Source organism: Coenobita brevimanus, chromosome 92, assembly GCF_032717465.1.
Source record: "Coenobita brevimanus isolate Jiangsu-jjx chromosome 92, ASM3271746v2, whole genome shotgun sequence".
Lineage (NCBI taxonomy): Eukaryota > Metazoa > Arthropoda > Malacostraca > Decapoda > Coenobitidae > Coenobita > Coenobita brevimanus.
Window position 1 is genome coordinate 19,507,825 of NC_137045.1, and position 27,895 is coordinate 19,535,719.

General features: G+C 42.3%; 1 protein-coding gene across 1 annotated transcript; it reads right to left on the reverse strand.

The window, feature by feature from the left end:
- Positions 1-756: 756 nt before the first annotated feature.
- Positions 757-26,745, reverse strand: LOC145412155 (protein O-linked-mannose beta-1,2-N-acetylglucosaminyltransferase 1-like). The gene is made up of 13 exons (XM_080282090.1): positions 26,596-26,745; positions 25,327-25,533; positions 24,895-25,123; positions 24,361-24,702; positions 24,114-24,237; positions 18,408-18,606; positions 17,866-18,050; positions 17,356-17,464; positions 16,970-17,050; positions 16,571-16,680; positions 13,919-14,093; positions 1,875-2,018; positions 757-786 (listed from the first exon to the last, which is right to left on the reverse strand). The coding sequence occupies exons 1-13, from the start codon at positions 26,743-26,745 to the stop codon at positions 757-759; spliced, it is 2,085 nt and encodes a 694-aa protein (XP_080138216.1).
- Positions 26,746-27,895: the final 1,150 nt, after the last annotated feature.

The following is a 27,895-nucleotide window of genomic DNA, read 5'->3' on the forward strand; positions in this document are numbered from 1 at the left end:
AGTGATCGATGTAAAGCAATGATGGTCATGAAATTTGTGTCCTGTCTTTTGGTCAAGATTTGTTTTGATTTGACATATTTATCGTTACAATTCCATTCTGCGAATAGAAAGCACATATTATGGTCAGAATCTGGCGCTGACGAAGAGCCTACACGTGGTGATGCTGTGCATCCTGCGTGGAGCAGCTGCGGCGTCCACCCGGGAGCCAGAACTCCTCCTATCTCCCTGAATCTCCCCTTGGGAAGGACCCTGGTCCGATTCTGTGGAGGCGATGTCTACCGCAGGGAAGGCACCGGATCCCTTCCTGCATGGAATGTACTGTACTATACCTGCAGAACGGCCCCGTAGAAACAGTTGCTTACCTGTGGTCGACGGGTCTGTTTGGCCGGACAGATTGGGAATAAGTAACAACAACAGTAACAATAGCCAGAATTCTGGATACCAGTGCAGCAAGTAAAGGCTGCAGGCTTTGAAGTTTTATCTATAAGCTTTATAAATTTGTCTAACGTGATTAAGTGAAACATTTTATGTTTACTTCTCCACCATACAGTGATGCAGTGTGTATGAATATTTCTGCTTAAAATGATGAGGTTAGGCTATACTTACATCTGTGTTTTTTGTTATTTATATTCTAGAGAAGTTCATCTGAACCAAATAACATCAACAGTAACATCTCGGTATCTGTTGACGTCCTTGGCTGATGGTCCATATGAATAACTCTATACGTGATGGTGATAAGACGTGGAGAGGCTAATGTCACCCTGTCTGTTGCATGTTGTCACCGAACTGTTGGGAGATAAACGAAATTTTCAGTTATACCGTTTCTCTGAGACGTTGGGTTGAGCAGTTTTATATATTATGTGGACGGGAACCACATACAATAATTTTGATGCAGTCACATACTATCGCAATACCTGTATCTAATTCCAGAGACAGACATGCTCATCAATGGTATGTGGCAGCTAGAGACGATACTGTGGTAGAGGCAATTAGATCAGTATTCGTGTTCGTACGTATTTTGCCCCGTTAGAAGTTGGAAGGCTCAATTACTAATGCAGGTCTATCCGTAACAGAGTCTGTCCTATTAACAGGTACACCACATCGACTACGACAGTGCCTCAACTAAGATTCATCAGTGTACATAGTTTGGGGTAAAGGGAATACTGTAATTAGTGTGTCGGTTTCGAGTGAGGCTGCAAATTCCGAGCTAAAAGAGACTTTAGTCTCATGTTGTAGTTTATGAGCAAAAAAGTGGATGAATTTGAGATATTTGTCTCGTCACAGTGAAAGACTGTTTTGGCTACGATAACGCTTGACTTTGAGTTCAGTCGCAGTAGTAATGATTCACCGTAATACACAAATGCCTTTGAGAAACAGGCTTGTGGATGAAGTGGTATGAGCATCTCAATTTTTTTTTTTTTTTTTTTTTTAAAGCAGCGATGGCAGTGAATTTAATATGCAGCTTCTGATGCTGGGATAGTTAGTTCTTGATGTATCTTTATATCATATATATGTGCACCACTAGTGTGTTTTGGGGTGTGATGTAATGTGGAGTCTGTGCTGAGGTGTATCATGTGTCCTTACTCTATGCTCTTTGTTGTCGTAAGAGTTTTGTAGCACGATTTGTCTTTCTGTGAGCTAAGGGGTGTTTTGGGGTATGTAACCTGGTTGTGTTACTTTGTGTGTTGTGTGTCGTTGAGTACTGTAAATCTTGTATATGTCCGGGGGATGTCGTTCTAGAATTGCTTTGTGTTTTGGTGTGTTGTCTGGCATACATTTTGAATCCGGTATATGATGTCATGGGGTACATCATTGCAACACATCGCTGAGCGTGTGTTGTGTGGTGCGGGCCACTGTGTCCAGGAGCCACTCACCAGCTCCAGGGGAGGGGTGGGGTGGCGGGTGCTCAAACAACCCTGCTCTCCGTAACGCCTGATTTGATGTCTGGCAGATGACAGCAACACTTCCTTGTTAGGCCCAGCCGGGATGGGGTGTGGTCCTATAGTTAGGGCCATGGTCTGGAACAACGACAACAAAAATAATAGTACTCGTAATGGACTATTTACGCCATGATAATAACAACAATAATAAGTATATAAATGACAAATAAAAAGAAACAGTACTAATCGGGTATGAGAACATTAAAAGGTAAATACGTAACCTATGGAAGATTGGAAAATGTTGTTTTCTTAGTACAAGGCATACAGCTATCAAACTGGATCTATATTTACTGTATATATATATATATATATCATCATCATCATCAGCCGTTTGAGTATCCACTGCAGGACTGGCTTATCCCTACCGAAGTCGTGATACAGCCAATGTATCTCTACCAAGTGGCTTAGGCTGTCTGGTAGAGATTGTATGTAGGGTGAGAAGTGCTTGTAAGTGTAATTGTAGTGTTGGAGTGGCTTTGGATGTGTGTGTAGTCTGTGAACCAAGTGTAATCGGCCCGCGCAAGCCGACTGGGTGCAAGCATACTTTACAGTAAGCGACACTGGTTCAACCACAGCACCCCTTGTGTCCGCCAATGCAGTACGTGGCCGGGTGAACATTTCCAAAGTTTATTACCCTGGCGGGGCGCGAACCCTGGTCCACCCGTGTACGAAACGCACACTCTACCACTGTACCACAGAGGCTCATATATATATATATATATATATATATATATATATATATATATATATATTACACGAATATTGCTCGCAGGAACTGATGAAACGTTGGAATATCGAGCTTTCCTCTATATTTCAAGACATCTTCAGGGTGTACAGAGATATCTGGGGAAAATAGGACGTTATATACCCTACCATGACCTCTTGTGGGTTACTGAGTAAAAATTATTCCCTGATCTTGTTCATAACAATGCAGCATACGTTAATTTTACACCTGAGACAAAATAATAAAATGAGTAAATAACCTACGTATTAACAGCATTACAGAAACTAAAGATATTAAAAATAGATACATTATTTATTTACAGTATGAATGAGAAACCACATCTTACGCCTTTGTGTTCCTTGGTTCACCTCCTAGCCTCCCACTGTTCACCTGACCTCATCTTGTTCCGTCACACCTTACCCACCTGCATTCACTCTCTTCTAGATGAATGAAATATGGCTACCAAGTATTTAAATATTTTGCTGCTTTACAAACTTACTGTTTACAAGAGTCAATACCCTTTTCATAATTTTGCGTTTTCTCTTAGTAGTTTTACTAGTATATCTGTTACTTCATTCATATTCATGATCTTACTTTTGTTATCAGAGTACATTCTGTTTTAATCTCCCTGTGCTAGAGCTAGATTTGTAGATGTTTTTTGTTTCATTCCAATTAACTGTGTGGTTATATTTCTCTGCATGTTTAGATATACCACTAAATTATTGCTCGGCCCTCACGGTATATTTATGTTGCTTTACTCTCTGCTCTACAGATTTTCCATTTTGACTGTGTATGTCTACCTCGTTTACATGGTGTATAGCATACATTGCCACACTCTGCAACAGAAATGTTCTTTTCAAGAGATTATTTTATTGTGCTGTCATAGCCATATCTGCCATCCTTTCAGTTTCTGAGAAATTTTAAATGAATGAGAGGGCTGCCCCCAAAAAAATCATGGCTGAAGAATTGTTAATAGTGGAAGACCTTTGGGGTAAAGGGACGTACTCACCTGGGAAGTTTCATTTAAATCTTTGTCCAGTTTCTGAACTTTTTTTTTTTGGGGGGGGGGGTTGACCCTCCCAAGAATCATTGTACAACTTGTTTTAAGATATCAAAGGCATACATGCCCTCCTTCCCCCATTTTGTAACCTTTATAAGTTTTGGAGGGGGCTGACCTCCCTAAATATAAAGATGGAAGATTTTATGTAGTGTGGAAGACATTAGGAGTAACAAGACGAACTCACCTGGGAAGATTCATTTATGTCCGTCAGATAGCATAGGAGGAATTAATACACACACACACACACACACACACACACACACACACACACACACACACACACACACACACACACACACACACACACTGAATCTCCCGCTGCGGTAAAAGGGCAGTTGCCGAAAATATCATCCGGCTTCGCCGGATTGGTAAAGGCCATTGTATATCTAACTTCTGTGGTAATTGAAGGCGCCCATCATCCACTCACTCGATGTAGTGCTGCCTTCGGGCCACTCAACACTGACTGACGATTCAAATTGTATCCTGTATCCCATAAACCATATACAGTACCACTCTCGGTAGTAACCATGTGACCAATTGACTCCTACTGGTCTAGAGGCTTGAGGCACTTTAGTCGGATCGAGCCTGCACAGGTTTCCATCTGAGGGTTGATTGGGGTTTATTGGTCATATAATGCAACTCAGAGACATATGAGGCAGGTTATCCGTGCCTTAACTGTCAAGAATGAGTAGCCTATCCCTGGACCCCTACGCTCCTATGAGGCAAAAAAAAGATTGAATAATGATAATCTAACTTCTCTATTTCTTTAAATCTCTCCTGGGCTGAATGAAGCCGTCCGGAATGAGCCAGAGTAGAGCATAAAAGACATTTTTGTTGTGAAAAGGTTAAAGCGTAATCTAGGGTTAGGTAGCCGTGTAGATTTAGGGGTGTGTGAAGGCGTGTGGGCTGAGTGGGATGAGAATTAGTATCAGCATAGGCTGCTCTAGCGTGTTGCCAGTGGGTGTAAATGGCAGCAGGGCGTGTGGTCCTGGTGGGGGTTAATTGAGCAGTGCAGACATGTACATGAGGGTGACAGGAGAAGTGTGTGAGGGGAGGCGGGAGACAGTATGTGGGTGAAGTAATGCGGGTGTCGGTGGCAGACACTGTGTGGGTATAGTGAAGAGGTGGTTGTGGGTGTGAGGGAGGGAGGTGGTTGTGACTGTGGGTGTGCGGGTTTGCAGGAGGGAGAGGGTTGTGGGAATTTGTAGCCACACTAATAATTATGATGATTCTGGTTGAAACTCCGGAATCTGAAGGGGAGATATTGAAATTTAATGTCGTTCTAAGTTTTAATACTCCTCCAAAAACCCGATGTCATCCCATAAAACACCCTTGCTGTTGTTAATAAATTGTACTGTGTGAGATTAACCAATATAAAGAAATAGAGGGTAAAGAATACCAAATTGTTAAGGTGATAAGAGAGAAGGGACACGCTCTTCACGACTCCACTGGCGGCACCATAACGACCAGGACAGCATTTTAGTCCAGTAGTCACACACACACACACACACACACACACACACACACACACACACACACACACACACACACACACACACACACACACACACACACACACACACACACACACACACACACACACACAAAGCTTGAAACTGTGTGTGGAGATTTGATTGTGGGAGGTTGGGTGACGTGCGTGTGTGTGTGTGTGTGTGTGTGTGTGTGTGTGTGTGTGTGTGTGTGTGTGTGTGTGTGTGTGTGAGTGTGTTTGAAGATGTGGCTGTGGGAAGCTGGGAGATGGTATGTGTGTGTGTGTGTGTGTGTGTGTGTGTGTGTGTGTGTGTGTGTGTGTGTGTGTGTGTGTGTGTGTGTGTGTGTGTGTGTGTGTGTGTGTGTGTGCGCGCGCGTTTGGAGATGTGGTTGTGCGAAGTTGGAAGTTGATGTGTGTGTGTGTGTGTGTGTGTGTGTGTGTGTGTGTGTGTGTGTGTGTGTTTGTTTGAAGATGTGGCTGTGGGAAATTGGGAGGTGGTGTGTATTCACGTATGAATGTATAAATGTGTGTGTGTGTGTGTGTGTGTGTGTGTGTGTGTGTATGTGTCGGAGAGGTGGTTGTAAGAGGACGCAGCGCTAAACCTGGGCAGTTCATGTATCATTCTCATATGCAGCAGATGGGAGAACGGGTGAATAGGGTGGCTGTGCAAAAATGAGTGTGTAGTGAGTGTTTGGGTGTTTAGTATTTCTGGCTGTGCGGAAACGCAAGTGTAGGATGAGCATGCGGACAGTGGGTGGGCATACGAAAAACGAATGATTTGATCGACTATGTGGAGGATTAAAAGTGAACGTGGGCACTGTTGTTGTTATTAAGAACTCCACATGCTGCGGAGTTCTTATATATATATATATATATATATATATATATATATATATATATATATATATATATATATATATATATATATATAAGATCTAAGGGGCAGACATTCCAAGACCGTTCTAGATAAAGACTTGAAATTTTCAGGAGTGATGTATCTCGGCTGCAGTCTTCTTTTGACACATTTTTTTTTTTTCCTCGTACTATCGCCACACTAGCTCCCTCTGTTATTTGTTTACTTTTTGCTCTCCTGCACAGCCAAATCAACGGAATCGGTTTCATTGCAAATGTTCCAGTGTGTAGTCGTCAACATATACTAGTGCACTTGGGTACTGATATTAAAATACAAGAAATGCTTTTTGAGATACTGACGAAAATCAAAATGGCCTTCTCATGCCTGCAAGTGCTAAATCGGAAAGTATTTGGTCAGTTTTGACGAAACTCAGTTGAAATGTAGTGGGTCATGAATGATCATGATCTTCCTAGTATGAATGACTTTGACGTTGATCTTAATGTCACAGGTCAAAATCCATATAAAATTTTGAGTCATACCAAAAATCCCTTAATATTAAGTCTACAGTGATAACAAAAGTATTTTCATCTGGAATGTGGAGTTCTTATAATATTGCTTCATCAGTTTCAGAATTAAAGTCGTTGTTGTTTTTGTTGTTGTGCTATCCCAGTCTGCCTGACTGAGCAGACCCATCAACCGCAGACAAACAGCCGCCCCTGCAGGGCCGTCCCTTGCAGTGAACCGATGTTCCCATATGCCTTGCCACACCAAGGTGCTGGGATTAATGTGAGTTTGATTCCTGAGTGGACGCCGCGTTTACGTCTCTCCACCCAGTTAACAAGGGCGCATAGAAACCTCCATGTCATCCCGTTGTTTGGCTATATAGTTGTCACCCAGCGTTGCAAATGGTTTCTTTAGTTACAGGAAACCATTTGGCTTGTCACTCAGTGTAGTGGCACTTGAAGTGGAAAGAAGAATTTAAAAAAAATGAAAGGGAAGGATGGGAGGAATAGAAAAGGAGCAGGACAGACACTGAAAAAGAATAACAGACATGATGGAAATAGTAGGCAACACTACATCAAGTGAGTGATTGATAGCGGCCCCCATCTACCACCATGAAGATGGGTGTACAGAGTGAATAAATGTGAGTGGGATTACGAAGGATCAACGAATGAATTTAGAAATGAGTGTGTTCAGGGACAGAAGGTCTGAGCGTAGATAGACTGAGAGAGGGAATGGGCTGTGGAATGACTGCAAAGGATGGACGAGTGTGAAATTCTTGTGGGACGATCCAGTGTGTGTGTGTGTGTGTGTGTGTGTGTGTGTGTGTGTGTGTGTGTGTGTGTGTGTGTGTGTGTGTGTTGATGGGATTTGTGTGAAACGTGATAGAATGTACGGTGCATAAAGGATTACGAAAAAGTGCTTACATGAGTGTTATTGTGTGTGTGTGTGTGTGTGTGTGTGTGTGTGTGTGTGTAATGGAAGGAAATGTAAATAATCACTGAAAGCAGTGAGAGAATAGTACGTTATCATCATCATCATCATCATCATCATCATCAGCAGCAGCAGCAGCAGCAGCAGCAGCAGCAGCAGTAAGAAGGAAGATGAAGTAGTGGTGGTCGGGTGATAAAGTGTTGGGCTGCCGTCTGAAAAGGCGAGAGGTCGATTCCAGGCAAGGGCAGAGCCCAGTGTCGAGATAAGACTTTCGTTAATGTACCCTAACCTTAACTCATTTTCCACGAGACAAACAACATGACAACAAAACATCCCCCACCCTCATCATCGTACCAGTCCCAAATGAGATGGCCCTAACATGTAATCAGTAGAGGACTGTGGACGATGGTGTCTAAGTGACGATATGTGAATGGGTGGCGCCATCTGTTGTGCGTAGGCCTGTGGAAACGTATGGTTAGTGTATGGCCAGTGTCTGTTACAAGCAAAATTAATAATTCTTGTCACTCATTGCACAGTTTCCCAACTTATACCAGACGTCATCATTATGGTGAAGTTATGGCGTCCGTACATGAAAATGTGGAACGTGTTCGTGCGATCAGGCCTGCTAAAAGAAGTATACCATCCCTTTTGTCTAATACTAATACCCACTCTGAAGTACTTATTTAGTTTAGGGTCTTCGGATCCCTATGCTAATTTAGCCTATGGCGGGTCGTACGCTCGACTGAATTTTTGTGCTCAGTGTGGAATTTCGTGGCACTTTTCAGCAGTACGTTGATGAATATTGTGAAAACCCACTTCAGTAACGCCTATTACTCTTAGAGAAGCTTTCCACTGATGTGCGTAAGTCTACTGTAGCATTTATAATATTAGAGATAACTTCGTTCCAGTGCTAAATTTTTCTTTTTTAAGCAAATTGGTCGTAAAATTACAGAAAAAACTTTTAATTAGAATACAGTTCTTTTCCATAGTGTTCCAGCGATGTGCATATGTCCGCTGTTGCTTTATTAGTGTAAGAGATAACACAGTTTTGGTGTTGTTTAGTGCTGAGTGACTTTTTTTTTTCTATTCAGGAATATGATGACGAATTTTGATAATACTTTTTACCTTTTTATAAGCTTTCCGGCGACGTGCATAGATCAGCTGTAGCTTAAATAACACCGAATTAATACAGTTTTATTGTTGTGTTTGGTTGAGGCGAAACTTGACCTGTCTAATTGCGTTCTTACTCACTTCGCCCACTAAAACACTAAATGTCATAAAAACAGTCATTATCTACGGTACCATCATTAGCATCATTCCTATCCATATTGTTGACACGATCGTATTTATCAGTATCCATGGAATGTTTACCACCACCACCACCAAAGCATACACTATGCAAATTACTGATTTATACAACTACTTAGCAATGTTTTTGCAACCTTACTAGCAATAGAGACAGGTGTTTTGTTTTCCTCACCAGGTGTGTGTGTGTGTGTGTGTGTGTGTGTGTGTGTGTGTGTGTGTGTGTGTGTGTGTGTTAACAGATTATGGCAGAAAGTTTTCATCCTATTTCAACCATATTTGGTGGAATGGTTGAGCTTCAGCCAAAGGGTTGACCTATACTTTTCATAACAACAGATCAAAGATCAAGGTCATAGGATTAGATTAAAGATTTACCCAGTAAGGTCAGCTTTCAGTTTTTATGCAATTTAGACTCAAACTGATGGAAACGTTGAGGGTCACGCAAGAACGAATGGATTTTATTTTATAATCAACCTGTAAATGGTCAACTGCACAAAGCAGTGTCAGAGTTCGACCCATATATCAGAGTGAAAAAAAAAAAAAATAGTTTTGATCTGACTTGGAACAAACTAGGTGGAAGGATTAAGAGCCTGCCAAGGAACTGACAAATATGATTTTGAAAGCAGTAGGTCAGAGGTCAAGGACACACAGAAAGATCTAAAGTTCGATCATATAACTCAAACAGCTTTGATTCGAGCTGGACTAAACTTGCCGGAAGGATTTAGGGTCAACCAAGGATGAAGAGATTTGCTTTTGAGAACAAAAGGTCGATAATCCAGAACACAGGGGGCAAGATCAACCCAGACAGTTTTGATCTGATCTGAATAAAATATGATGGAGATGTTACGGATCAGGCAAGAATGGAGAAATTCGGTCGTGAGAGAAATCGGTCAGTGTTACAGGGCGACGACTTATGTTCGGCCTTCACGACCAATTGGTGAGCACTGGTGTTGCACCCTGAGTCATCCCTATTGTCTTCTGGTCATAGTTATCTCATTCTTGGCATTACTAACTAGCGGTATACGAACATTACAATGCCAAGAAATAAAATATCAGTTGAATGTGAGCGTGTGTGTGTGTGTGTGTGTGTGTGTGTGTGTGTGTGTGAGAGAGAGAGAGAGAGAAAGAGAGAGAGAGAGAGAGTACAAAATGAGAGAATGAGAGCGAGGAAGAGAGACTTGTACACTTGATGTCATAACCAACTGTTTTTGCAGCTGGACTGAACAGACTTACGACCCTCCCTTCCTTGCTTCCCTCCTTCCCTCCCTCTCCCTTCATTCCCTCCTTTTCTTCCCTACCTCACTCCCTCCTCCAATCCCTCTCTCCTCTTGCCTTTCCCCTTATTCTACCTCGCTGTCCCTTTGTCCCCTCTTTCCATTGCCCTTATTATCTTTATATCCCTATCTCATTTTTGCTTTCATCCTTCCTCCGCGTCTCTCTGTCTGTCTGTCTGTCTCTCTCTCTCATATATATATATATATATATATATATATATATATATTTATATATATATTTATATATATATATATTTGTGTGTGTGTGTGTGTGTGTGTGTGTGTGTGTGTGTGTGTGTGTGTTTTATCCTTTATCGATATCAGTCTTTATTTTGTCCGTTCAGACTTTTTTCTTTTTTGGGAAGTTAATCAATAGATTTCAGAAAAATATATAATGAAAAATAGATATGAATGTGGAGGGAAGCCTTTCCAAGACTTATACGTGTTAACTCATATGATAGTGTTGACATTTTTTGTTTTCCCCTTGACATTAGCATCTACGTTATATTTGTTGCGTGCCGGTATCTTTCGATTTGGCAGACATATTGGTCAGTTCCGTAAGTGTGTGTGTGTGTGTGTGTGTGTGTGTGTGTGTGTGTGTGCACTCTTCAGGTCACAGTTTTGCGCCAATCGTTCTGAAAAAAAAAAGAAAAAAAAAAAAGATCAGAAGGTAGATATCCATAAACCTTGGAAGCCTATTTATTTATTTATTTTTTTCATCACAATCGGTCAAAGGCCCTGGGCTGTTTAGGGGGTTTAACGCATGTTTTTAAATTGGGATAAATTTTCAAAAAGTCATATCTCTGTCAATTTTCATCGGATTTTTATGAAATTTTATAGACTCATGGAGGATGGTAGTGTCTAATACACAGTCGGATCCATCCGGCAAGCGCTCTGGCTATGGCAGTTTTATTTATCTGTTTATCTTCATATTTATTATTCATCAGTCACTACAAGCTTCATATACAGTGATTATTGCATTCGTCTCCTGATTAGCTGTGCCCTGAGTCTCGAGTCATATTCTGCCGTGGTGAACGCGTAAGGTGAGTGCTGGCATACGTCCCCACCCTATAGGTTCATACCGGTGACTAAAACAGACTCGGACTCAGTCATGTGCCCAGGATTGTGTCAAAGCGAAGAGGAAGGGGAGTGAGAGGAGGGCGTCGAATGTGATCTCACTAATTTTTAGTATTTTGTTTCCTTTTGACCGTGGATGCGCTAGAAGTATATCAGTAATCGATGAATGATGTTAGAGGTGTGCTATAACTGAGAAGTACAGTATCATGTTTGACGTAAAATCACCGAAAATTACGAAAATAAGCTTAGCCATTCAATCGTTTCATTCTTGCTGTCTCCTGACGATTTCATTCATCTGGGGAGTGACTTGGAACTGGACGGTTAAATAAAATGTTCATGAACCCCCTCACTACGAGGGAATTCTCCTATGTCAACATAATTGTCCTGAGTTAGCAAAAACACGTTACAAATTATTTCCTCGGGTTGAAGAGATTAATCTGGCATCAAAATGATAAATATTGGTGATCCTGTAAGCTAAACCTGCTCTCCCAACACCAACACCCTTCTTTAAAAAAAAAAAAAAAAAAAAAAATGTAAGCCCGTGAGAAAGAGTTTCTGACACCCTGTTTATCCCACCATTGGCTAGTAGAGCTTTAGTCAGGGTTCCACACCTAACAAAGACCTACCGTTAGTGTTAAGATATTTAATTCAAAGCTATGCTTGTCTACGCAAATAAGTTTCATTGTGAACTACTCACATAGCCTGGTAAGGATCAGAACTTAACCATAACAGTGTACGATAGATCTCTGTTGGAAAAAAGGATTGACAACGAATCCCCTCCAGCAGAAACTGTCGTTCTCGAGTGAAACATTGATCTGAAGAGATCAAGACATAGAGTTCAAATCTGATAGTGGTATGTTTGGTTTGATAGCAGTATGTATAACTTAGTTTTTCCTTTAAAGAAAATTGTGATATTTTAAAGTATTTAGCTACTGAAGAGAAGAGTGACCCCCTCCCTCCCCCCCGCCCATGGGTACGCCCATGATGAAAAACACTTCACATTTCACATGTTCTGCTCTGACTGCAGACATCTGTATCGCACTTTCTCAGCATGAGAACGGGGATATTCTGGTCGTTACTGTGCTTCTGCTGAGAAGGTACGATGGTGCAGAGCTTACAGTGGATAGTGAGATCCAAACTTCAGCAGTGGCAGTGTCACCACTGAGGAATGCTATGATGCAGGTAAATTAATGAATACTCTTACAAGGATGCATCGTGTTAGGGTATGCCAGCCAGAACTATATAAAGAGGATACAAGAGTAAGATTGTTGAATACTGTAATAGGTAAATGAATTTTACATCCTCAGTAGTTACTCCTATACATACCATTTTCTTTGAGTTACACCATGGCAGAAGACGAGGATATTAGCCAATGTTAAAGGCCTAACTATTGTATTCATCCTTCCTTGGCCGGAATCCCACTCTGACCAACTCTACTATTCATTTGTGTGTGTGTGTGCGCTATAGACATACATATCTATCCGGTTAACCAATGCCTCCCTGAATAGCTGCTCCCTAAATCTATTTTCATGATCTCTATCAGTCACCTGTCGTTACTGATGCAGAAATAAGCGGTACACTTTTGGTATATTTCATCCCAGCCAAATATTCCACCGTTCCATATCTCTAAGCTCACAACTTACGCTTAAATGAGCTCTCAACGCCACTCTCTTCCACTACAATCTCGTCCGGTTATCAGACTATACACACACACACACACACACACACACATACACACCGCTCGCTGGTGCAGTGGTAACGCTCTCGCTTGCCAACTGGTGGACGGGAGCTCGCGCCTCGCTCAGGTTGCGAAAAGTTTCACTGACGAAGTGGGTGGTTACTGTCCCCCTTGAGCAAGGGGACGGGTGTGTGCGTGTGTGAAGGTCACAGCCTTGCCCTTAGATCGGACTATATGAGCTCTCAGCTCCCTGCCGGGAGGGTAAAAGCTGACGATCACGACCATCAAGTGATCCTGACCGACCCGACCCGGTGAATTACACACACACACACACACACGTTTTGCAGGTACGGGCAGCCAACACAAGCAAAAGATAATGATTGGAAAGGCAACACATTTTTCCCAGTACAGTTTTGTATTAGTTAAATCCTTATGATGACAGGTAAATAACTGGATCCCTTTCTTCTAAACAGTGGATACGCCTTACTCCTACGCTCCGTCTCATCCAGTTTCGCATGAAATTAACACCGTAATCATATTATCCCTACCCACCTTTGCCTCGGACACATGTTTCTTTTTTTTTTTTCTTTTTCTTTTACTCTCACAAGCTGTTCCCCTCCACACTCTGGATCGTCTTCTTGTTAGTTAAGGAAGCTGTCTAATACCTCTTATCAACCAGTTTATTTCTGCAAAAAGCACACTAATATTCTCCGATAGGATATTCATGAAAACACTATCAATATTATTAGAAGTACCAAGAGAAAAATAAGATATAGCGTGCAAAAATAAATCTCTAAGGAAAAGTTGCTACACTCTCCATTTTCTTTTCCCTAACTTTGCCATCACACCATCTTGAATGCTGTGTTGCAACAAGATATTGAAATTAGAATATGGCATTAGTCACAAAGAAATGCTATGGCATAGATAGAGTGCTGCGGCATCGTTATTCTGCCAGTGGGCTACGGGAAATAAGCTGCAAAAGGACGAAAATTTCTAAGTGAAGGTGGACGAATTATTGTACAGTACAGTAAGCCTCCTTGGTGCAGAAGAATAAGGGCCTCTGTCTTGCCCTCCTCTACACCTGACTGATGGTGTAGTCCACGAGGTTCTCCAGACTGACGAGCTCCGAGACAGAAGTTGCGGGTACCCTGAGAGCGACGTGCCTCTTGATCACTATCCTCCTGAACGGGTGGTTGTCCGCGAATTGCACGTCCTCCTTGCTGGCCCGGTACACGTCCCTCTCGTCACTCGTCAGGCTGGGGATGCGAGGAGATGAGATGGAATGAATGAGTGTTTTCTAGGGGTGGGGGGAGGTCGGGGTTGACGCAAAAGGAGACTGTAATCGGAGGGAAAATTAACTTCTTCAATCCAACAGTGTATTTTTTAACAACATTCTTGCTAATATCAGAGTACTTGATCCAGGTCAGGAGAGCCGCCTAGTAGTGAAGGAGCTGATGAAATGCCACATCTAACCCCTTCCTTTTCGATGCGTCTATCCTAAAGTGGCCCAGAGACGGCAATCATAATATACAGAATAAACAGAATACCTCATCGGGAAAAAGATGATGAAGGGTTGATATAAAAGACTGAAACTTGAGAGAGGAAAGGTTAGGGATGCAGTGGGGTTGAAATAGGGGGAGACTAGAATGAAATAGGAGAGTAGGTTTGATGCAAGGTTGATGTAAATGAATACCGGAGTTCAGGAATGGAAATTATTAGGGGTGGAGGATTGACATAAAGGGAGATTGGAGTGAAGAGGGAGATTAGGGAAGGTGTCGGGTTAAGGTCAAGAGAGAGAGTCCAGTGCAGCAAAAGGTCAAGGGTGATGTGGGACTGGCGTCAAGCAGGGAAGGATCCAGATATTTAGCAATAAGGTGAGGGATTCGGTACCTTTAATAAGTATTTGGAATTTTTTAAAAGTACAGTTAACGCAATTACTCTTCACAGGCATGAATTATGAAGAAATAATCAGCAGAGTCAGATTCACGCAAAGGAGGTCCGGAAAGAATGAGCTGTTATCAGTTTCATTAATTCTTAGTGTACTCGTTGCGGGTTAGTGTTCATTGTCTGCATATATATAAGGGAGAGATTTTATTATTTTTGTGATTGGAAAGACAAAAAAAAAAAAAAAAAGAAAAAAGAAAAAAAAGAAAGGAGAGTTCGTGTCCCCAGGATCCCCTCCCCCTTCTGAATCCATCACTGAAAAAGGAGAATGAAATGAGGGAGAAGACAGTGGATCATGTACTGAGAGATGGAGGCCGGACGAAAGGACGTGAGTAAACGATAAGGGACGCTGGAAGGAGAGGAAATGTTAGAGCGGATGCAAAGGCGTAGCTTACTGAAAAAGTAGAAGAGGTTAGTGTGAGAAATGGGCAAGAGAAGAGGGACTGATGAAAGGGAAATTAGAGATGGAAGGATTTTTTCCCCTTCAGTATAATGACGGTATGTTTTATTTCATTCTTCTTGTGCCCATCTGTTTATGAGGGGTGGTCTCTGGCACTAACTCTCTGTCTCTGTCTCTTCTGTCTGTCTGTATGTCTGTCTCTGTCTGTTGTCTGTCTGTCTGTCTGTCTGTCTGTCTGTCTGTCTGTCTCTCTCTCTCTCTCTCTCTCTCTCTCTGTCTCTCTCTCTCTCTGTCTCTCTCTCTCTCTCTCTCTCTCTCTCTCTCTCTCTCTCTCTCTCTCTCTCTCTCTCTCTCTCTTTCTTTCTTTTATTCAGACCACAGCTAAATTATCCGACAAAGGGTAGACATGTCGACATGAAAATTAAACGACCCGGGAAAATGGTAGGGAACAACAGGATTGCTATGACCCCGTCCACATCACAGGCACTAACAAGATACACGCCACCCTCCTTTCCTCCCGCGTCTGGCTGTAGGAAAAAGTAGGAGGAGGAGGAGGAGGAGGAGGAGGAGGGGGGGTTATATGAAGGATGGTGTACAGTCACGTTCATAAAAAAGGACTCAGGGCTATCCGTTTTGTCTGTTGTGGTGTTCATTGTTGGTGATATATGGAACTTCTTGCCTTACTATCTAGTGCACTGATGATATGTGCACCAGGTATTAAATGAAACAGTTCTGCGTCACACCAGCAGCAGACACAACAGCAACTAATACGAGGAAGTGTGGATCCATATTTATGAACGCGGCTGTACGTCTGGCAGCGTTTTAAAGGGGTGTGGAGGATGAAGATTGAGTAAAGGATAAGAGTTCTGCTGAGAGGGTTATGAGGGGTTGTGTAAAGTTATGTGCTTCTCCTCCCCTCCTTCCTGAAGATCTTGGCTTTACATAATCAGAAAAGACGTGACGAGGACATTTAGAGGACATTTTATATTGGCAGTGGAGCAGAAGTCATAGCGAGGGTTTATCCGTGTAGATATAAGAGTGTGATATTAAGGTACAGTTGATAGAAGCGTAGTGATAAGAAGATACCGGGAAGAAATCAGAAGAACCAGTAAGAAAGTTGATGGAAAAGAAAAACACGTTAATCAAACTCGAATGAAAAAGGTAAAAAAAAGAAAAAAGTTTGAGGGTAAGGAAAAAAAAAAGTTTAAAAGTGGTAGTAAATAAGCGGGGTCAAAAAATGAGAGAGAGAGAGAGAGAGAGAGAGAGAGAGAGAGAGAGAGAGAGAGAGAGAGAGAGAGAGAGAGAGAATATTCATACAAAATAGATGATGCATAATTAAGATGGTCACGAGCAAGGAACACTGATTAACACTTTTTGTGCTCGTCTTACCAGAAGGGTGAGGTGGGGCAGCCGATGACGTAGAGTTGGTTGCCATAGAAGGAGGAAGTAAACATCATCTTCAGGTTCTCGTGGTAGTTATGGTCGTTCAGCCCCAGGCACTGCAGGGTACAGGGCATAATTTGCATATCTTTACCATGTCATATATAGAGTCAGAGTTCAGCGTATATAGGATAATGAGTGCTTGAGGAAAGGTGCTGATATGCATGCTTGGTTTACTTTTTTCTCATGGATGTAAGAAGTTAATGGCTTACTGACCTGTATAATCAGATAGACATGCCACACAGGTGCAATGAAGAATACGATTTATAAGAGAATGGGATGTAGAAATAAATCACATGCTATTAATGAGAAGCATCAGTGAGTTCATATTTCACCACTATTACTCACCCTGGCAACGACGTAGTATGCCCAGGATGAGTTGTTGGTCTCGTCCGGCTGGTACAAGTACACCACGAAGCTCTGGTTCACCTGCCGGCATAGTGTATAGTAGGCAGATATCCAGAAAAGGTATAACACACGGTTTGGATATAAGCGACATGGTTATTTTGCACAGAAGTTAGAATAACTGACAGATAAGTTGGATATCAAAGAGGGTGACTGACTAGATGTTTACGGAAAGTGATTTAAAATATTTTACATCTTCGATTAAGATGAGGATTATAAAGACGAGGCTGAGGGCAATGTATAACCAAGCTTTTCTCATGCAGATTATCAGCACGTACAGTCTAATATGGGCCATGTGTAGTGCCTTTTTGCTTATCCGGGACACTGACCTGGGTGGTGGGGAGAGGCAGGACCTTGCAGGGATGGTCACTGAGGCGAACCACATGACCAGAACGGATGTTGCTCAAGTGGGTCTTTAAATACCGACCAAACTCTGCCCTGATGCCCAAGAAACATGAAAATTTTGAATTACTGGAATGCTGTTGCTGGGACGAGATGGGTTATACTAGTAATTTTCATCAATCCATTCACTCCGAGGACGCATATTTCTATTACGTTTGCTATCGCTATAGACAATTTCGTTCATCTTAGGGATTGCGTCTTGCAGTGAAGGGGTTAAGGAAAGCTATATCTAACCTGTCCAATTCGAAAGTGTCTCTTACAGTGAACAGATCGTCTGGACATAGTAAGAGAGAGAGAGAGAGAGAGAGAGAGAGAGAGATGGTGTGTGTTTGTGTCATTGAACTGAAGTGGTTAAATCGGTTATTGATAATTTGCTCATGTGTTTCCCATTTTTGCTGTACATGTACGTGTGACGAATACTTATTTACGACTCTCACCCGGAAATGTCGAGTGTCACATTCGGCAGGTTGTTGAGAGAGCGACGGCCATGGTGGACTGCCTGCTCCAGACCAGTGACGTGAACACCACCGCCTCCAACGTGCTTTGTCCGGGGCACCTCAGGTATCAGGATCTCTCGCCCCTTTAGCACCCGCGCTCGTATCCACAGATCCCAGTCTGCCTCCTGACACAGGGGTAGATTGAGCAAGGAATCTATTCTTGCTTAGTAACTTATGAGGTGCAGGTCATGCCTTAACGTCCAAGAACTGCAGTGAGGTTGGCCTGTCTTTCGTTGCTGGTGAGGCTGTCTAGTTACTGGTATGTACACTTCTGGGCTCATGAACACATTCAGAACTTCTAGTATGTGGAAAAAAAAATTCTTTCGTATATCTGTCCATCTATCTATCTGTAACTCTATCTGTCTATTTACCTATCTATCTCCCTGTCTATCTATCTCTGTATTTCACAATTAGCACACTGTCATTACTCCTTCCTGTGTAGTACTGACGGTTAACACACCGCCACAGCATCATGTCGTTACCTGATCAAGGCGAGGCCAGTTGTCCAGCATCTCCTGTGCCACCTTCCGCTGCACCATCCATCCGTACGCTGGCAGGCCGTTTACCCGGTACAGACGCGTTGGGTCCACGGCAGTGTGAGGATACGCGTTGTAATTGTACGCATTGACGCACAACAGCCGGGGGTCTGACGTCAGTAGTTTGGCCGTCTGATGGAAGTAACTGTTGGATGCAGTATTGTGATTAACGAGATATGGGTAAAGTCATATCCAGGTACAGAAAGAGGGAGGAGACGAAATTTCACTCAAAGGCTGAGTACTGGAAGCTTTTGGAGATAGGCCAAGTGAGGTATAATTTGAAAGAAATTACACAGTTTATAAAAATAACTTGATTACCTCTCTGTAAGATACATCACTCGGGCATCTCTTTCTGGCTATCACTAGACAGTTTTGTTGAGCTGAGAAAGAGGTTTGCTCAACAATGGGCCACGTAGTGTATACATGTTGGTTACAGTTTTTCATGGCGGTGCTCCCAGTGATTTGTTTTTGCCTGCGTCCCAAGACGTCAGGGAAATGATATCATCGCGAGCTTATCTCGCTGTTGTTCTTGCTGGAGAAAAATGAAATTAACCTTCACAACATTTAAACCATGAAATCTGCAATACCTGTTTTCACAAGGAATACTCTCTTGGTCTCTTCAAACTCCAACCAGAATTTCAACTCATCCTACCCAGTTATTCTCCACGCCATTTCTTTACCCCTGACATTTTTATTCATGGAGGATAATTTGAAATAAACATTCATTGCACTCAAACTGCCAGTCCCACAAGGCCTGTTATTATAGTGTATACCTTCGAGTTCCAGCACCACCGTATTTCCAACCCATGCCACCGACTCCTTTGCTCAGTACACCCATTTCTTAAACTCCCGTTTGACGGTTTCATGGTGTGACGCAGTTCACGCGGTCGACGAACGGTACCCGTATACGAGTACTGCGGAATAAGTTGCAGGAAAGCGTCAGGTGTTTACGTGCTGTTTCTTGTTTTGCGAGGAAGCCTCGGTTGAAACACTCACTCCTCCCGTGCTGCAAAACCTACAACGCATATTACACAGGTGCATTATCCCCTTCATTCTCCATATACAAATTACATTCAAAAGATGTAGAAGTATAGTGAAGGATGTCCATGAAAGAAAGACGTAAATGGTCTCAGAGCCTAGGGGCTGCAAAGTACTCTGTGCCTATTGACGAGGTGGAACATGGAGGCAAATCCCTCTGCATTTCCCATCTCTGTAGTTTGTTATGGGCAACCCTGGTCCTATATAAATAGGTAAGTCCATCACTCTATGTTTCCTGACACAAGAGGGTGGTCACAGGACATCTCTAGCCCAGGGTAGGTTGTGACTGTGATGGACAAGGTTATAATTCTGCATCATTTGAAGCGGTGGGGTTCTCCACTGGGGCTGTCTAGTCATTTATGTGGGCAAAAAGTGTCACCCTGCCCTCTGATACAGGTGGGCGGCTGTGGGACTTCCCAAACCAATAAGACGTGCGATGAAGATGGATAAGGCTGTCACTTTGTGCCTCGTGATACAGGAGAGATCTCCATTGTGGCTTTTTAGACTTTTCTCTGAATCAAATGCCACTCTGCATCCCTTAACGCAGGAGGGTAGTAGTGGATAGTTCTTGACTAGGTAGTACCTCACTGATTTTATATGGACTGTTAACTCTGCAGTAAGTACTCCCAAGATTTGTATATTACGATTCCTTCACTGTAATAGGCGAACACTTCGTCAAACTTCTTTTCAGCGTCCTGGCGACAGCACGGACGCTCAATGGGCTTATGAAAAGCGTGGTGCATTGGAGGGCTTGACAGAGCTAGAGGATCGGTTCTGAGGAAAGCTAGCGAGTTCATTTAGAGATTTTTGGCCGAATGATACAGCTGTGCCCAGTTGGAGATTCAGGTTGGAGCTTTCTTTTGCAGCCTGCTTCCTCGCTGCGTTTTATTTCCTACTGACCAGGAGGCAGCCAGTGCGATGCTGTTCTTTGGTACACTTGACACTGGAACTGTCATACATCAGCTGTATTAATGCACAGTTTTAAAAATAGGATTGTGTGTGTGTGTGTGTGTGTGTGTGTGTGTGTGTGTGTGTGTGTGTGCATGTACGAGTATGTGCATGTGTGTGGTGGGAGTGTTTTTCACCAGCAGCGCCAAAGGGAAACTAGTCAGAGGCCCGAAACTTGGACACATAATGTACAGTACATGGGTTCTGAGGCTGAGCGCCTTTGTGCTCTTTTGACCATGAACCCCAGAGATGGACGAGAGTGAAATATTTTTGAGGCAAGAGAAGTTAAATTCTGGAAAGACTGTCATAGGCAGCTGTTTGGATTAGCTTGGGTGGTAGATGGGCAGATGGACGGAAGGGTGGGATGGTAGAGTGGGTAGGGTGTTGATAATTATGGTGGGGTGGAAGGATGAAGAGTGGGCTGTCGGGGTGGGAAGGGGATGGGAGTGGTAGGCTGAGTGAATTGGTGTATTGGGACGAGTTAGTAAAGGGTGTACAGTACTCGTACTGTATACTCTATACCTAACAAAAGTGAAGCCAGGTAATTCTGCAAGTGGTTTTATAATGACGGGTCTGTCCGGCTGTCACACTCCAGCTTGTGACACCGTTGTCATCTCTGTTGGAAATCACCGCTGTTTTTACCGCGATGCACAGCAGTGACACTTTATGTTATATTGTTCCTACCTTCAGGCGACATTATTTAACTTAGGGAAGACCTTCCGTTATGAATTAACTTAGGGAAGACCTTCCGTTATGAAAATATCTTGGAAATATTCTCTAGCAACTCCCTCAGCAGGTCCGGATGATAATGAATGGTGATGAATTCTCTCAGCAGAATTATTTATTTTTGCCACTGCCAAATAATCTTATTCAATTTCGGACAGACCTCTCGCAGCGACAGCGTTAATTCACGTGAACTAACATTTATCATGATGACGATGATCATCATCATCTGCTTGAGTCAGCCCACTGAAGACGGAAGCCCTTTTTTATCTTCCCCATTCTGATGTATTGGCTGTTAACCATTCCCATAAAATCCCAGAGAAACAGCGAACTGCATATTCCTCTGCTGGACTACGGCCGCCTCTTCCTCCATATGAAAGATGTTCCCTGCATTTATCTATACGTGTTTTTAATTGTAATAATTATAGCCTCCACTTCCTACTTTTATCCAGGCAGCACACTTTTTATTCCTGCCTGTGATACCTTATATACAGTTAATCTTTCTATTCCTGTTGCAGCAATCTCAAATTTATTCTAAAAATTTCATTAGACTACAGGATGCCGGACCATATGTTAGAGCAGGAAGGACACACTGATTACCATATATAGCCGTTTTAAATGCTGACAAGCATTTCAACATGTTATCTGTCATTGGCTGACTCTTTTTCTGAGGGAAAGAGTTGCAGCAATTTTTTTTTTTTTCCTCAAACAGTTCTAATCCGATTTCAGACAGTATGCCAAAGGGGTGAGGATTAGCCAAAGGAATGACTTAATGCTTGTTAGAATAAGAGGTGTGTGTGTGTGTGTGTGTGTGTGTGTGTGTGTGTGTGTGTCGCATTGTACTGAAATTTGATGTTTATCGCCATCTATTGTTCTTGCCTGCAGTGGTTCTGTACAGAAGGTAGATTCTTCAGCACACTCCATATACTATCGTGGTTAGAAAGAAGTTGAACACGTCTTTTAAGTAAAATTTTTGCTTTCTGAATATTCACCTTCAAGCATACATTCAAATCTCTCCCTGGTCAGCTCTGTAGTACTTTCTCTTAACTCTTCTGTTTCTTTGAAAAGGACTGTCATCAGCAAAGCAGATTTGTTTAGTCGCTTACAGGTTTTGTTAGGTCTTTCACCATCCAAGTCTAAATTTTTAAACGTCTTTAGGTATAGACTGAACACATTTAATGAAATTTTGCCTTCTCGTGTAACACCACTCGTTACTGGTAATTTCTGGTTATTCTTATGCAGCTTCATGGTAGTAATGCCACTTCTGTAAATGTCTGCTATTACTTTACATAACTATTTTCTACACTTTCTCAGAGAGTGGCTTTCATTGCTGCTGCAGCTGCTCTAATATTTGTTTGTTTGTTTGTTTGTTTTTTTGTAACTGATATGCACTGTTTTTTTTTTTAATTCAATGAAAATTTCTCTATCACTTGATTTGGATTTAGTGTAGGGCTACTACCAGTTGTCAGTATTATTGTAAAAATTTGTACGCAGCAGTAGTAGATTTAATGAACTTTGTTTTCAGGTTTTTCTATCGCCTTTTTTGTGTGTGGGACGATGTAAGAGACACAAATAATAATTCATTGCTGGAATACACTACTCAGAGTGAGTGCCTTCCCTTGCGCGTGTGGTTCGAATGTCCTTCAGGCAACTGGAGGTTTTTGATCATGTAATGCTATACGGGCATTAGATGCCCTCGTCCCCTTAAAATGTTCTGGAACACAGAGTGGTAGCCTCGGGCATACATTTTGAAGGTGGTAACATGGGACTGGCTGATGTTTTTCTTTTTCAGTGCAACTCGGCACTGAATATCTTAAACAGATTTGCTAGTAAGTGTACCAGAGTCACTTGCATTCATAAATGTAGGGACCTTCGTCACTTTCAGCTTCATTCCTCTCCTGGATTTATTTACATCGAATGTACTGTACTCTTAGAAAATTTTGTGTCCATCATTCCAAGCCATTTATTATTACACTACTAATATATAGTTTTTGTATAAATTTCTTCTGCTTTTTTGGTCAATTCACGTCTGTTGTTTGCGTCATATGTGTGAGTCCCTGTTGAATGCAAGACTGAACCAGTACGGTGCTTAGCCTCAAAGGTATGCAACTGAATAACTTTGAAACTGTCTTCCTCAGTCAGTCTTAGCATCTCCAGACTTTCAAATGCAATGTCATGGTTTCTCGAAATAAAAAAGATATCAGTTTTGGCTTTCTTTTTTTTCTTTCTTGAAAAGGATGAGTTTTGCAGTGTTTCAGCTTCGATTCTTTGTTTATTGCATAAAAAGCATTAGTCTGAAATGATGTGAATAAACTGTTTTTGACATGATTGAGTTGAAATGGACCTGATGTGGACGCTGGACAAAATGTTAGTATAAGAGATCACACAGGAAAAGAGAGGGCCAGTGTGTCTCTGACGATTATTTCAACTTGGGTACACAGTCGGTGAAGGCGCCTGTTCTGAGTTAAACAACTACAAAAGGAGCTGTGAAGTTGCGATGGAGGTCTTAATGTTTTAATTAATACCTTGTGTTACTTCATAACACGTAGCCAGTTGGTACTTGCAATTACTATAGTTGGTTCTACTGCACCTTGTGTCACATGCATTAACATGATTTATCGTTCAGGTACTGCATTAATCGCAGGCTGCTGAATTGGGCGAATATTCATCTTACCTAATTATTATGAATCTGAAAGTTGTTCTTAGATGTTTATGCTTTGAATGCATAAAATAAGGAATTGCGATCATTGGACATACTGTAATGTTTAGGAAACGTGAGGGAACAATATCAGTGTCTTAAGAGTAGCAGACACAACAAGGAAGTATCTTTAGCATCCCCCTGCAGAATCAATGTACTTTCAATTCTAATTTTAAACATTGCCCGTTAGCATGTATGAGATCAAATGATATACAAATTTAAAGGATGAACGCGTCAGTACTCACGAGAGGAAGTCAGGAGACAATTCTAAATCATCTTCCAAAATAATGGCTTTGTCAGTCCCAGGGTAGAGGCGAAACACGTTGGTGAGGACGAACTTGATATGGCAGGTAATGCGACTGTCAGCACCTGCCGGAGTACACACTCATATAGCTGCTGACTTGTATAAGGCTGAGTTTCAGTTAGATGTGGTGTGTGAGTGAGGGCAGAAAAAAAAAAAAAAGAGATGATCGCTGTGACTGAGAGACTGACCTCTGGGCGCGGGATTCTTTGTGTTGAAGGTGACGTTGACCTGGAGGAGGTTGGCGAGGGCGGCAGCCTCGTCACTGTCACCATCAACGAAGATAGTGAGTGGTGTGGTGGCGCCGACGGATCCGGACCGCAGCTGGTTCACCTGACGCAGTACCTGCGGGAGGCGCCCGCCCGTCACCAGGGCCACCGGAATCACTTCTTGCTTCAAACGGGAAGGTAGTGGCGGCGGAGGCGACCACGGCAACTGCCCGCACCTACAGAAGTCACCGTAGCCGTCGTATCGTCGGCAGAATTTGCTTCGCTCTTGTAAGTCAGCACGGCCATACCAACTGCACCACGGCTCTGAGGAAAAATATTACAGGGTATTAGTGTCTACAATCACACATTCACTGTATCATTGCTACTCTGCTGCTGTGGTATACTGAGAACGCGTAGAACTCAAGATGCTATGAATGTAAGACGTATTCCTTTCAAAGACCTAGGTGGGAACTTTCACATACAGTAATATGAGCAAAGGCAGCAATTAGCGCTCACCTGGGACGGAAGGGACGGCTAAATGGAGGATGAGAGGAGATACGTCAAGATCTGTTAAGGGTGTGCGTTGGCCGGGGAGATAGGTTATGACAGTCTCAGCCACCACCCTACTCCCCTTGTGCACCGCCAGGCACCAAATGTCCCGGTACGCCAGTGTTTGCGCGTACTGTGCTCCTAACATCATCAAAGCTGCTGTCGCATTTACTCCCAAATGTGTAGTGAAGTCCGGCTGTTGGCACAAAGATTTACTGGCTGATTCTAATTCCCTAATAAATTGTTGTTGTCTCTAGCTCTTGTTGACTCAGTCAGGAAACTCTGTCAAGCACATCAGCTTACTTGACTTCTGTATTTAGCTTTCAGATAATTGTGAGTGGTCTTTATGATCAATAATTCAATGAAAAAATAACAACGTCTAGAAAGTTCTTTACTCACCACCCCAAGTATTATGATGAGGCGGCCATCTTGAATATGGTGGAGTGCGTGAATGAAGGCGGTGTCCCCAGTGACCTGCCAGGTGGTGAAGGCTGCTGCTGTCAACACCTGCCCAGTGGTCTGATGCAACGCGGCCAGGTGCAGCCCTGCATGATACCGCTTATTATGGTTCCCCCACTGCACCGTCTTGTTCACTGACCGGTACACCTGACCATGGGGCTTCATTATGTTCACTTCACCAAGCAATGTATTGTTACTTTAGCGCTAAAAAAAAAAAAAAAAAAAAAAAAAAAAAAAGAATCCGAGACACAGGATGCAAGGATATTTGTCAGAATAAAAACCTGTTTTGATCGCACCTACACCCTGCAAGCCATGTGTCGACATAATATGCAGTCATAAATTAGTTTCCAATCTTGTATTATGTTTCTCCCCTATTACAGTACCGGTATAAATAAGGGGTTAAGCAAACTGGGTCATCAGAATGTTAACACCAGTGGCTTAAATGTCGATGTGTGGAACTACTTGATTTATTACAACTAGGTATCACGTACCATTGTAGTACCTCTTCCTGTCAGCACTAAATGATGTGTACATTTTTATGAAATGCATTCACACAGATGCGAAGCTTGGGATGCCACAACAGAAGAATCTGGTAATATAATTTTCCCTCTTGTGAGGTTTTCGTCATTTTGCAGCTGCGGTCATTTCGCTTAATGTTGTGAATTTTGCGTTCAGTTATTAATTTAGTTCGTACCTGGCGCACTGAATCATCCCATGACAGCACCCTAGTAGTGGGAGTGCTATTGGTGACTGTTTTTAACACCTAGTTAGAAAAGCCTCTCTTGTGTTTACTGGATCAGTTTGGAGATTGCATTAATAAACAAAAAACGATCATAATGCAGAAGTTAAGACTGGAACCAAAGTACAGCTGCCATTATTGTGTCTTGTCAGTGACAAAGCTCACACACCATGATATTCAAAGATTTTTACGTTTCTAAAGTAAATAGTTAATAATACAACATCGATTGTTACTTAACACACTCATTAAAGGAACAAGTGTAGTATTATACTGCAGTTAAAGGTAGACGATTTTAATTCAGCAGAGACCAAGTCACTGAAAACCGAGTGTTAATACTGTCACCAATAACCTTTCATGGTCGGAGTTGCATTCATATTGTATTCCAGCTGACGTCAGATAATTTTATTCAAACAAGAGCAATCGTAAGAGCCTGCGTGTTTATATGTGACAGTGTGTGGAGTGAGACTCACCTGGTCACCGTTGACGTGAAGTGTTACTCCATGAGCGCTGAGGAAGAGGTCTAGCGAAATGTGGCCAGAGGTGGGAGCTGCCGTCTTGCTCTGTTCGAACTCATGTCTCACTCCACCCCACCTCAAACCACTCCCTCCTTCGATTCCCATTTTATCCCTGCTACTTTTGTTTCTAAGCCTACCCTTATTTGTAACTGTTTCTCTTTCGTGCATACCTATTTCATTTTTGTTTAAACTGGAATCAGATTTACGTGTATGCAGGTTGGTGTCGCTTGCAGTAGGTGCTTGTTCCTTCCTTATCACTTCCGTTTTTTCTCTCTTCAGTTGCCTTTTTGGTAAATACATCTTGGTCAGTTTTGTTGTGTCCATCTCATAGAACACAGGCTTCAGATTATCCTTTGTTATTATATCATTTTTCCCAGGAACAGACCTTACCTCGCTTCTTCCCACGAAAGATGTGAGTCCACGTGGGTCAGATTTCGGGTAGTTCCTGCTGTACTTATTTTGTATTCGTTCGTATCCGGTGTTAAATATTTCCCCTTCTTTGTTGTTGTAGTCTTCTGTCGGTTTCGTTACGTTTTCACTGCTATTATTTCTATTGATAATACCAGTCCTGTCAGTTAAATATGCTGATGTTGTTGCCATTGTTGGTATTCTGGCTGTTTTTTTAATAGTTGGTGTAACTGTTGTTGCTGCAATCGTGCTTATTATTTTATCAGTTGCTATTGATTCTGGTGTTGTTACTGGTGTTGCTGAAGACATTCCTATATAATGGGTTAATAAGAAGGGCACCAAAGGAAAGTACATTGAAAACACGGTCCCAGAGGTTTGATGCGTTCTAAATATTCCAAATATCATTGCTGAAATTGCAAAAAACGGTAAGTTCATTGCTGTGTTCATGAAAATGGCATGCTCTTTATCGCCGAGAGATTATTATGGACGATGTTACAAAATATACTTCTCATGTAAAATGTTGTCAATTTGAAAATAGGAGTGGCTAATTAAATATCACACATATACAGATTTCATCGTCACTGCACTTATATCTCTTCTATTCAAGCCGTCCACAGAACTTTCAGCTACATCATTGCAAGTATTCTTATCATATCCAGATTTGTTGGGGATGGAAAGTATTAATATCTGGTCCTGCAGTCACTGGTCTGGCCGCTTGAGGAATACTAGATGAGCTGTGCTTGCGTGATTTCTGCCCTATTTTCCTCGTTTTATTTTAGTTCGTCTCCCACTTCCGTCTGTCCACGTAGATTTTTCCTCCCTACCCAATTTTCTTTCCTCCTTCTGA